Source organism: Pecten maximus, chromosome 4, assembly GCF_902652985.1.
Source record: "Pecten maximus chromosome 4, xPecMax1.1, whole genome shotgun sequence".
Taxonomy (NCBI): domain Eukaryota; kingdom Metazoa; phylum Mollusca; class Bivalvia; order Pectinida; family Pectinidae; genus Pecten; species Pecten maximus.
This window is the reverse complement of record NC_047018.1, coordinates 46,396,748-46,410,399: the sequence shown is the minus strand read 5'-3', so window position 1 is coordinate 46,410,399 and position 13,652 is coordinate 46,396,748. Positions and strand designations below refer to the sequence as shown.

Genomic DNA, 13,652 nt, shown 5'->3' with positions numbered 1-13,652 from the left:
TACAGTAAATGTGGTGATAATAATATGAAATTAAAACTTATAATTTAATGGTTCAAACATAAATTTTATCCGATATTTTCTCTGGTAACTTGATTTTTCCCCCGTTACAGCTTAACGCCGATATATATACCAGTTACAAAGATGGCAATGGAAACGTCTATTTACTAGACAGGTAAGTAAGGATGGTGGGATAGTCTATTTACTGAACAGGTAAGTAAGGATGGTGGGAAAGTTTATTTACTGGACAGGTAAGTAAGGATGGCGGAATAGTCTATTTACTGGATAGGTAAGTAAGGATGGCGGGATAAACCTGTATAGGTAGATCTGGATAGTGGAAAGGTCTATTTACTGGACAGGTAGATATGGATAGTGGAAAAGTCTATTTACTGGACAGGTAGATATGGATAGTGGAAAAGTCTATTTACTAGACAGGTAGATATGGATAGTGGAAAAGTCTATTTACTAGACAGGTAGATATGGATAGTGAAAAAGTCTATTTATTGGACAGGTAGATATGGATAGTGAAAAAGTCTATTTATTGGAGTAGGTATGAATGGTGGAAAAGTCTATTTACTGGACAGGTAGGTATGAATGGTTAAAAAGTCTATTTACTGCATGGACAGGTGGATATGGATAGTGGAAAAGTCTATTTACTGCACGGACAGGTAGATATGGATAGTGGACAAGTCTATTTACTGGACAGGTAGATATGGATAGTGGAAAAGTCTATTTACTAGACAGGTAGATATGGATAGTGCACAATCCTATTTACTGGACAGGTAGCAATGGATAGTGGAAAAGTATATTTACTGGACAGGTAGATATGGATAGTGGAAAAGTCTATTTACTAGACAGGTAGATATGGATAGTGGACAAGTCTATTTACTGGACAGGTAGCAATGGATAGTGGAAAAGTATATTTACTGGACAGGTAGATATGGATAGTGGACAAGTCTATTTACTGGACAGGTAGATATGGATAGTGGAAAAGTCTATTTACTAGACAGGTAGATATGGATAGTGGACAAGTCTATTTACTGGACAGGTAGATATGGATAGTGGAAAAGTCTATTTACTAGACAGGTAGATATGGATAGTGGAAAAAGTCTATTTACTAGACAGGTAGATATGGATAGTGGACAAGTCTATTTACTGGACAGGTAGCAATGGATAGTGGAAAAGTATATTTTCTGGACAGGTAGATATGGATAGTGGAAAAGTCTATTTACTAGACAGGTAGATATGGATAGTGGAAAAGAATATTTACTAGACAGGTAGATATGGATAGTGGACAAGTCTATTTACTGGACAGGTAGCAATGGATAGTGGAAAAGTATATTTACTGGACAGGTAGATATGGATAGTGGACAAGTCTATTTACTGGACAGGTAGATATGGATAGTGGAAAAGTATATTTACTAGACAGGTAGATATGGATAGTGGAAAAGTCTATTTACTAGACAGGTAGATATGGATAGTGGAAAAAGTATATTTACTGGACAGGTAGATATGGATAGTGGGAAAGTCTATTTACTGGACAGGTAGATATGGATAGTGGAAAAGTCTATGTACTGGACAGGTAGATATGGATAGTGAAAAAGTCTATTTATTGGAGTAGGTATGAATGGTGGAAAAGTCTATTTACTGGAGAGGTGGATATGGATAGTGGAAAAGTCTATTTACTGCACGGACAGGTAGATATGGATAGTGGACAAGTCTATTTACTGGATAGGTAGATATAGATAGTGGACAAGTCTATTTACTGGACAGGTAGCAATGGATAGTGGAAAAGTATATTTACTGGACAGGTAGATATGTATAGTGGAAAAGTCTATTTACTAGACAGGTAGATATGGATAGTGGAAATGTCTATTTACTGCACGGACAGGTAGCAATGGATAGTGGAAAAGTATATTTACTGGACAGGTAGATATGGATAGTGGAAAAGAATATTTACTAGACAGGTAGATATGGATAGTGGACAAGTCTATTTACTGGACAGGTAGATATGGATAGTGGAAAAGTCTATTTACTAGACAGGTAGATATGGATAGTGGACAAGTCTATTTACTGGACAGGTAGCAATGGATAGTGGAAAAGTATATTTTCTGGACAGGTAGATATGGATAGTGGAAAAAGTATAATTACTAGACAGGTAGATATAGATAGAGGAAAAGTCTATTTACTGGACAGGTAGCAATGGATAGTGGAAAAGTATATTTACTAGACAGATAGATATGGATAGTGGAAAAGTCTATTTACTGGACAGGTAGATATGGATAGTGGAAAAGTCTATTTACTAGACAGATAGATATGGATAGTGGAAAAGTCTATTTACTGGACAGGTAGATATGGATAGTGGAAAAGTCTATTTACTAGACAGATAGATATGGATAGTGGAAAAGTCTATTTACTGGACAGGTAGATATGGATAGTGGAAAAGTCTATTACTGGACAGGTAGATATGGATAGTGGACAAGTCTATTTACTGGACAGGTAGCAATGAATAGTGGAAAAGTCTATTTACTAGACAGATAGATATGGATAGTGGACAAGTCTATTTACTGGACAGGTAGATATGGATAGTGGAAAAGTCTATTTACTGGACAGGTAGAAATGGATAGTGGACAAGTCTATTTACTGGACAGGTAGCAATGAATAGTGGAAAAGTATATTTACTAGACAGGTAGATATGGATAGTGGAAAAGTCTATTTACTAGACAGGTAGATATGGATAGTGGAAAAAGTATATTTACTGGACAGGTAGCAATGGATAGTGGAAAAGTATATTTACTGGACAGGTAGATATGGATAGTGGGAAAGTCTATTTACTGGACAGGTAGATATGGATAGAGGAAAAGTCTATTTACTAGACAGGTAGATATGGATAGTGGAAAAGTCTATTTACTAGACAGGTAGATATGGATAGTGGAAAAGTCTATTTACTAGACAGGTAGCAATAGATAGTGGAAAAAGTATATTTACTAGACAGGTAGATATAGATAGAGGAAAAGTCTATTTACAGGACAAGTAGCAATGAATAGTGGAAAAGTATATTTACTTAACAGGTAGATATGGATAGTGGAAAAGTCTATTTACTAACAGGTAGATATGGATAGTGGAAAAAGTATATTTACTGGACAGGTAGATATGGATTGTGGAAAAGTATATTTACTGGACAGGTAGATATGGATAGTGGAAAAGTCTATTTACTGGACAGGTAGATATGGATAGTGGAAAAAGTATATTTACTGGACAGGTAGATATGGATAGTGGAAAAAGTATATTTACTGGACAGGTAGATATAGATAGAGGAAAAGTCTATTTACTGGACAGGTAGCAATTGATAGTGGAACAGTCTATTTACTAGACAGGTAGATATGGATAGTGGACAAGTCTATTTACTGGACAGGTAGCAATGGATAGTGGAAAAGTATATTTTCTGGACAGGTAGATATGGATAGTGGAAAAGTCTATTTACTAGACAGGTAGATATGGATTGTGGAAAAAGTCTATTTACTAGACAGGTAGATATGGATAGTGGACAAGTCTATTTACTGGACAGGTAGCAATGGATAGTGGAAAAGTATATTTTCTGGACAGGTAGATATGGATAGTGGAAAAGTCTATTTACTAGACAGGTAGATATGGATAGTGGAAAAGTCTATTTACTAGACAGGTAGATATGGATAGTGGAAAAAGTATATTTACTGGACAGGTAGATATGGATAGTGGAAAAGTCTATTTACTAGACAGGTAGATATGGATAGTGGAAAAAGTATATTTACTGGACAGGTAGATAGGGATAGTGGAAAAGTCTATTTACTGGACAGGTAGATATGGATAGTGGAAAAGTCTATTTACTGGACAGGTAGATATGGATAGAGGAAAAGTCTATTTACTGGACAGGTAGATATGGATAGTGGAAAAGTATATTTACTGGACAGGTAGATATGGATAGAGGAAAAGTCTATTTACTGGACAGGTAGATATGGATAGTGGAAAAAGTATATTTACTGGACAGGTAGATATGGATAGTGGAAAAGTCTATTTACTAGACAGGTAGATATAGATAGAGGAAAAGTCTATTTACTAGACAGGTAGATATGGATAGTGGAAATGTCTATTTACTGCACGGACAGATAGATATGGATAGTGGAAAAGTCTATTTACTGGACAGGTAGCAATGGATAGTGGAAAAGTCTATTTACTAGACAGGTAGCAATGGATAGTGGAAAAGAATATTTACCATATCGGTAGACATAACGGTCAAAATTATACCTAACCAAAGTTAGTTTATGGTTAGATCGCATTATGAACATCTGAACATAGCCTTTATTTACATAATGTCATCCAGAATGTATTGTCTAGTCACACAATAATTTAGTGATGCTGGGAATGTGTATTTGAAGATTTGTGTATAGCTCAGCTAGTTTCTCTAACAGTATCCGTGGTATTCCTTCCAAACCTAGTTGAATTGTGGTTTTGACATCTCAACCCACCCCATAGATCACGTGCATTATATTTTTTAGCAAATTTTAGAGTTTATTATAACTTGCTATGATGACAAATCGGGATAATCGAGACATGTATAATTACCTTTTCCCCAACAGTAATACAATGGGTGTTTCTGTACGGAGCATGCCGGAAGTAGACCCCGTCTCCAACGTTATGAACATCACTGGTGTGCGAAATGGTGACATCTCATCAGTGACTTTCTTCAGAAAGAGAGAAACAGCTGATAACAATGATTTCCAATTCCCTGTAACACCAGAGAAGCAGTTCTATGTATTGTTTGCTGATGGTCCTAATTTCCAAGACATAAATGGACTGAAGTTGTACGAATACCATGGTTCCTCGAAGGCAATCACACCTATCAAATATTCCATCCAAAAGTGTGGTACGTGTTTTATTTATAATATCAATGTGTAGGAAAATATGTATAATTTATAGCCATTTCAAGTTATTTTATATATCGAGGGGAGAGTCGGGATGGTTATAAATTAAAAAAAGTTATTCCTTGACCAGATGCTGTTAACTTCGCTGTTCTCAGTACTTAGATTTCCCCTTTTGACCAAGATGGGGAGGGGATACTAACATTTCGTTGAAGTATACCTTCGTGTTTTCAACCTTTTGTCATTGCCCTGGCGACTTCATATTTACTATACATTGGTCAAATGTAAGAATACCTCAAAAGGATTGGTCTCAGAGCGTTGCAGTGAATTACAAGCTTCTTCGACCATTAAAACCTTTTTGGTCGAAGTGAGGTGGAACAAAGTCTAAGTTTACGGCTATATATCGCACTTAAACTCGACATTAGAACCTGTAATGACCACGAATTCACGCTTGAAAACACAGGCTTACAAGTTAAAATGTATGTAACGGAGAAATATCATGATATTCTGAACAGAAAACCTCTTTGAGTGATTACTTTTGAATGCCCTTCATTTGATAAATGTGAAAATTTCAAGGAGGGAGTTGTCAGGAATGAGATCTTGACCTCCAATGATCTTCCAGGAAATGGAGGCCTTTGATTGGTTAACAAAGGATTTCTACCTGTGGGAGGTATTCCTTGAAATGACTGTTCTAATGAAATCAGTTTATCATCGTAAAACTGACTATGTTTTGAATTACCTAGTGCTATGTTAATAACATACTCAATCAATTAATTATCATTTTTTAAAGATACAACTCACTTTAAGCTTTTCTTATGTCTCAGAAACATCGACACCGGAACCTGAAGTAACACCCTCGCCTGAGCCTGTAACGTCGTTACCGTCTGTTTATGCTTGTGGTGATTCCGTGGAGTCATTAGATGGAAAACATACATTGGAATGGTTTGTCATGCCAGGCACAAACTACATTAAGTTCACCCATACGTTTAACTTTAAAGATGTGACAAATCGTAATGGATTATGGGCAGCGTTTGGGATTTCTTATGATGAATCTATGGTAAGTTTTACCTATACATATATATATATATATATAATGATCAATCTATGGTTAATTTTACCTGTACATGTGTATATATCTAATGATCAATCTATGGTAAGTTTTACCTATACATACATATATCTAATGATCAATCTATGGTAAGTTTTACCTATACATACATATATCTAATGATCAATCTATGGTTAATTTTACCTGTACATATATATAAATCTAATGATCAATCTGCGGTAAGTTTTACCTGTACATATATATAAATTTAATGATCATTCTACGGTAAGTTTTACTGGTAAATGTATATATTTCTTATGATCAATCTATGGTTAATTTTACCTGTACATGTGTATATATCTAATGATCAATCTACGGTAAGTTTACCTGTACATATATACAATGTATATATATATATATATATATCTAATGATCAATCTATGGTAAGTTTTACCTATACATACATATATCTAATGATCAATCTATGGTAAGTTTTACCTATACATACATATATCTAATGATCAATCTATGGTAAGTTTTACCTATATATATGTGTATCTAATGATCAATCTATGGTTAATTTTACCAGTACATATATATAAATCTAATGATCAATCTGCGGTAAGTTTTACCTGTACATATATATAAATTTAATGATCATTCTACGGTAAGTTTCACTGGTAAATGTATATATTTCTTATGATCAATCTATGGTAAGTTTTACATATATATCTTATGATCAATCAATGGGAAGTTTTACTGGTAAATGAATATATTACTTATGATCAAACCATGGTTAGCTATACCTATACGTGTGCATATTTCTAGTAATCAGTCTATGGTAACAATAGTATACTCACTTGAATACGCAAGAATTGGTGTAGACGTGTTTGTAATACCTACAGCATATAATGATGTATTTTGTCTATACCTATTGAGTATTAAGTGTTACAGGTCCCGTGCACTTATTAAATTGTTGATATCGATACAGTAAATAAGTTTAAAAGCATTGAACCTACCGCGAACTGGCACCTTCGTCCGCCATTGTCAGACTTTTAGGGTTCCCATATCTGTTACAGGTCACGTGTTTCCCCCAACTGTTTATGCTTTATGGGGAAAACATATGTCAGAGATGCATATGTATAGTAATAATTAAGGGACCTCGATGGCCGAGTGGTTAAAATGTCCCGACACTTTAACACTAGTCCCTCACCTCTGGGTTGAGAGTTCGAAACCTACGTGGGGCAGTTGCCAGGTACTGACCGTAGGCCGGTGGTTTTTCTCCGGGTACTCCGGCTTTCCTCCACCTCCAAGACCTGGCACGTCGTTATATGACCCTGGCTGTTAATAGGACGTTAAACAAAATAAAGCCAAACCAAGTTATAATTAACATATATAGTTTTATGTATATATGCCATAACCTTTCACCTCCGAAATGTGTGTGCAACATGTCACAATGCATTTAGCATCAGTTTTATTGACATTATGTATTACATATCACAATACCTTTGACGTCTGTAAAATTACGACTACATGCCATGTCACCTTCGACATCAGTATATATGCAGAGACATGCAACAAATTAGAGTCATGATATTTAACTTTAAAATTTATACATTTTGATAATTGCTTTTCAATTTCCTCTGGGGATTTCAAGAAATCATTGCAAATTGAAATTTTGAATTTTAGCAACATCATAATTAAGTAAGAATAAAATGACGTCACACTTTTGTTACAGGGCCAGTATTCATATATTACATAGAAAGTTAGGAATGTGAAAATCATTAGAGCTAACAAATGTATACTTTAAAAGCATGGAATTTCCATAATCTCTCATTGATTTTTTTAAATGCATGAAATATACATTGTACAGTAAAATATCAATATCATTGTGCGTCCGAATACTTTTTATACATCTGTGTACATGGTCGACGAAAATCTTGCTCATGCGTTCTTGGTTTGGTGTAAATATATAATATGTGTTGTTTCCATTTCAGCTGGAATCCGATATGTACATTAGCTCCATCAACAGTTTTGGAACCTTATCTTTCCTGGATAGGTAATAACCAGCGCAACTTGACATTCTTGTACAAATCTTAGTTTAAATTTTGTTCTCGGATGGTACCTTTAGTTTTCCTCACAAAATAAGAAAAACTACACAGTCTTTTATATGAAAACAAATTAGCATGTATAGTGGGTTTTTTTTCCATTTCATTATGCAGTTAGTTCAGACCCATATTGTAAAAGGAAAAAAACTCGTTCTTATTCTAAATAAAAGTTAGAGAAAAATCTATATAATAGATAATGTAGATGTATAGTTTATTTCTTGTGTTGCATTTATCGTTACTTATAAACTTTACTAGACAGTTTCAAAACATATCTCAATTAGATTAAAACTGTTTTGTCCAATACACAGCAACGGCGAATACACAACTTCATTAAATACACAACTACGCTTCAGTACTACAATAAATAGATACTGTATACAGCTACATTACTGTAGCGCTGCAACAAATACTGTCATCAGAAACCAGGATTGACTTTTAGCACCTTTTAAATGGTTATGGCACCATCCAGATTTTTTGACAAGTTCGTAACCTACCATTTTTTTGGAAATTTTAATGTTTGCATTTGGAAAAAAAAATGAAGGTTTTGCTATTTGGAATGGGGAAAATATTTGGGCTAAATTCCTATTAAAAACTGTTATTAGTATGTAATCATTTTAATGTTTATATCTAGGAGAAATGGTTGTTCAATCAAGTCTAATAAATAATGAGGATTCTATAAAAATCGTCTTATAGAACAATAAATCTAAATGATGTCAAAAAAAATGGTTTATCTTTTGCTTACAACTTTTCAAACACTGATTTGATTGATGGAAGTAAACAGAGAAAGTGTGTAAGAAAAGATCAATTCATTAAAATATTTATGCCATAAACCTTGATGAATATCTCATGATATATAAAAATTGAAAAAAGTAAACTTTATGAAACTGTACATTTACATTGTGCATATATTGAACTGGATCTTTTTAAACTTTCTTTTTCTCAACAGCAACACCATTGGTATGAGTTACAAAACGAAACCATATTATGATGCTAACCAAAATGCCATGGATATTAGTGGCTCAATAAACAATACCATACAAACAGTTTCCTTCCGAAGATTGAGAGATACACTGGATAGCAAGGATATACCAATATTGGAAACAACATCATTCTATGTAATGTTTGCATATGGACCAAACTTTGTTATGAACGAAAATGGACAAGCGAGTTTCGCATTTCATACTGCCAGGGAAGCTTACTCTCAACCACAGACGATACCTAGATGTGGTAAGAATCTCGACTTTTACACACTTCAACTCAACTAGTCACACTGTAATATTGAGTTTTACAGAGAAGGCTGAGAATACATAGATAATGAACCAAGGCTGGGAATACATAGATAATGAACCATGGCTGGGAATACATAGATAATGAACCAAGGCTGGGAATACATAGATAATGAACCATGGCTGGGAATACATAGATAATGAACCAAGGCTGGGAATACATAGATAATGAACCAAGGCTGAGAATACATAGATAATGAACCAAGGCTGGGAATACATAGATAATGAACCATGGCTGGGAATACATAGATAATGAACCAAGGCTGGGAATACATAGATAATGAACCAAGGCTGAGAATACATAGATAATGAACCATGGCTGGGAATACATAGATAATGAACCATGGCTGGGAATACATAGATAATGAACCAAGACTGAGAATACATAGATAATGAACCAAGGCTGAGAATACATAGATAATGAACCAAGGCTGGGAATACATAGATAATGAACCAAGGCTGAGAATACATAGATAATGAACCAAGGCTGGGAATACATAGATAATGAACCATGGCTGGGAATACATAGATAATGAACCAAGGCTGGGAATACATAGATAATGAACCAGGGCTGGGAATACATAGATAATGAACCAAGGCTGGGAATACATAGATAATGAACCAAGGCTGAGAATACATAGATAATGAACCATGGCTGAGAATACATAGATAATGAACCAAGACTGAGAATACATAGATAATGAACCAAGACTGAGAATACATAGATAATGAACCATGGCTGGGAATACATAGATAATGAACCAAGACTGAGAATACATAGATAATGAACCAAGACTGAGAATACATAGATAATGAACCATGGCTGGGAATACATAGATAATGAACCATGCCTGGGAATACATAGATAATGAACCAAGACTGAGAATACATAGATAATGAACCATGCCTGGGAATACATAGATAATGAACCATGCCTGGGAATACATAGATAATGAACCATGCCTGGGAATACATAGATAATGAACCAAGACTGAGAATATATAGATAATGAACCATGCCTGGGAATACATAGATAATGAACCATGCCTGGGAATACATAGATAATGAACCAAGACTGAGAATACATAGATAATGAACCATGCCTGGGAATACATAGATAATGAACCATGGCTGGGAATACATAGATAATGAACCATGCCTGGGAATACATAGATAATGAACCAAGACTGAGAATACATAGATAATGAACCATGCCTGGGAATACATAGATAATGAACCATGGCTGGGAATACATAGATAATGAACCATGCCTGGGAATACATAGATAATGAACCAAGACTGAGAATATATAGATAATGAACCATGCCTGGGAATACATAGATAATGAACCAAGGCTGGGAATACATAGATAATGAACCATGCCTGGGAATACATAGATAATGAACCATGGCTGGGAATACATAGATAATGAACCATGCCTGGGAATACATAGATAATGAACCATGGCTGGGAATACATAGATAATGAACCATGCCTGGGGATACATAGATAATGAACCAAGGCTGGGAATACATAGATAATGAACCAAGGCTGGGAATACATAGATAATGAACCAAGACTGAGAATACATAGATAATGAACCATGCCTGGGAATACATAGATAATGAACCAAGGCTGGGAATACATAGGTAATGAACCATGCCTGGGAATACATAGATAATGAACCAAGGCTGGGAATACATAGATAATGAACCAAGACTGAGAATACATAGATAATGAACCATGCCTGGGAATACATAGATAATGAACCATGGCTGGGAATACATAGATAATGAACCAAGACTGAGAATACATAGATAATGAACCATGCCTGGGAATACATAGATAATGAACCATGGCTGGGAATACATAGATAATGAACCAAGGCTGGGAATACATAGATAATGAACCATGCCTGGGAATACATAGATAATGAACCAAGGCTGGGAATACATAGATAATGAACCATGCCTGGGAATACATAGATAATGAACCAAGACTGAGAATACATAGATAATGAACCATGCCTGGGAATACATAGATAATGAACCAAGACTGGGAATACATAGATAATGAACCAAGACTGAGAATACATAGATAATGAACCATGCCTGGGAATACATAGATAATGAACCATGGCTGGGAATACATAGATAATGAACCAAGGCTGGGAATACATAGATAATGAACCAAGGCTGGGAATACATAGATAATGAACCAAGACTGAGAATACATAGATAATGAACCAAGACTGAGAATACATAGATAATGAACCAAGACTGAGAATACATAGATAATGAACCATGGCTGGGAATACATAGATAATGAACCAAGGCTGGGAAAACATAGGTAATGAACCATGCCTGGGAATACATAGATAATGAACCATGGCTGGGAATACATAGATAATGAACCAAGGCTGGGAATACATAGATAATGAACCAAGACTGAGAATACATAGATAATGAACCAAGGCTGGGAATACATAGATAATGAACCAAGACTGAGAATACATAGATAATGAACCATGCCTGGGAATACATAGATAATGAACCATGCCTGGGAATACATAGATAATGAACCATGCCTGGGAATACATAGATAATGAACCATGGCTGGGAATACATAGATAATGAACCAAGACTGAGAATACATAGATAATGAACCATGCCTGGGAATACATAGATAATGAACCATGGCTGGGAATACATAGATAACGAATTAAAGCTGATAATACATAGATAATGAACCAAGGCTGGGAATACATAGATAACGAATTAAAGCTGATAATACATAGATAATGAACCAAGGCTGGGAATACATAGATAATGAATTAAAGCTGATAATACATAGATAATGAACCATGGCTGGGAATACATAGATAATGAACCAAGGCTGTGAAATGTACGTTACGTGTATGTAATTTGTTTTTCTTGAATGTTCACTGTAGACAGCTTTGAAAATCAGCATTAGTAAACCCTTTGTAACTGTTACTAAAGTATGAGATATGTTTTAAATGGTATACATTAATATTCATCATGCATCCCATTCGACTGTTAATGAAACTCAAAAATACCCCCCCCCCCCCCCCCCCCCCCCCCCAAAAAAAAAAAAAATCGAAAGAACTGTCAAAATGTAGAATAGGTAGTATACTACTTCAAAAGCCCTCTAAGTCAATAAATGGGGGGACATGGGTGGAGTAAAATAGTAGAACTCAGTTAGCCCAAAATATGCTAATATTATTGCAATCCCTATTTCCTGACCACGTGTCTTTCCAGAGAAAGATATGTTTTTCGTTTGTACTGCGTGACATCAGCTCTTACTGATCCCATGTTACAAATACATTGTCGGGGCCTACAAATACATCGTCGGGGCCTAAAGTTCCCCTTTACAGTCTGTAAAACTGCATCTGTGGCATATATTTATGATATTTCTGACACAGCTGTACTACAATGATCACACCTGCCAATTACCCTAAACGTGGCCGTTGATCAAAGTCTTAACACATTTCCGCTGGACAAAAGCCTTCAATGGAATTTGTCGAAAATAACCTTACTTTACGTTATTCATTAGACATGTTCGAACTATTCGAAATAGGGTCAAATATAATTAGACTTTGAACTATAACTAGCTAGAAAATTCTTTTATTCTTATTGCGAAAAATACGTGTTCGAACTGACCGGAGATTTACCACACTTTTTGTTTTTTTGTTTTCTTTGTTTTTTTGCCGATGCACGTTCTGTATGTTTATAATCATGTATGTTCGTATGTGAATGCGATTATGTGCATGCATGTTAGGGAAGTAATATTTTTTTTCTTCCTCTCTTTGTTAACTTATCATGTACATGAATTGTTTAAAAGGATCTGTGCCATGATAATGTATTAGGCAATAAATTTCAGTTGCACCTGCGACAGCAACTCCTCGGCCTGAACCAGAAAGTACTCCTCGACCGGAACCGGAAAGTACTCCTGAACCTGAAGGTACTCCTCGGCCTGAACCAGAAAGTTCTCCTGAACCTCCACATCCGGAGCCACACATATGCAGAGGGCAGTGGAACTGTGATGTCTGTCGTCAAAACATATCGTGGGAATTCAACGTTGACACTGATGAAATTACTTTCACAATGAGTGCGGATATTCAAACCGGCTATTATTTTGCTGCTGGAATCTCTTCGAATCAAATGATGGTAATTAATATGCATTAATCATATTCATAATTATATATAAAATTATCATGATCCAAATCGGTATATCCTTTGGGATGATATTATTTAGGGACGAAATGAGATACTTCATGTAATCTGAATATCTTTGA

General features: G+C 35.2%; 1 protein-coding gene across 2 annotated transcripts in view; it reads left to right on the top strand.

The window, feature by feature from the left end:
• LOC117326259 overlaps positions 1-13,652 on the top strand; it is a 64,742-nt gene that overhangs the window by 34,099 nt on the left and 16,991 nt on the right. For both annotated transcript variants that reach the window (XM_033882938.1, XM_033882939.1), the window contains exons 10-15: positions 111-172; positions 4,614-4,900; positions 5,720-5,952; positions 7,941-8,002; positions 8,998-9,278; positions 13,238-13,524. In XM_033882938.1, the coding sequence (XP_033738829.1) occupies positions 111-172; positions 4,614-4,900; positions 5,720-5,952; positions 7,941-8,002; positions 8,998-9,278; positions 13,238-13,524 (1,212 nt within the window). The remainder of the gene's footprint in view (positions 1-110; positions 173-4,613; positions 4,901-5,719; positions 5,953-7,940; positions 8,003-8,997; positions 9,279-13,237; positions 13,525-13,652) is intronic.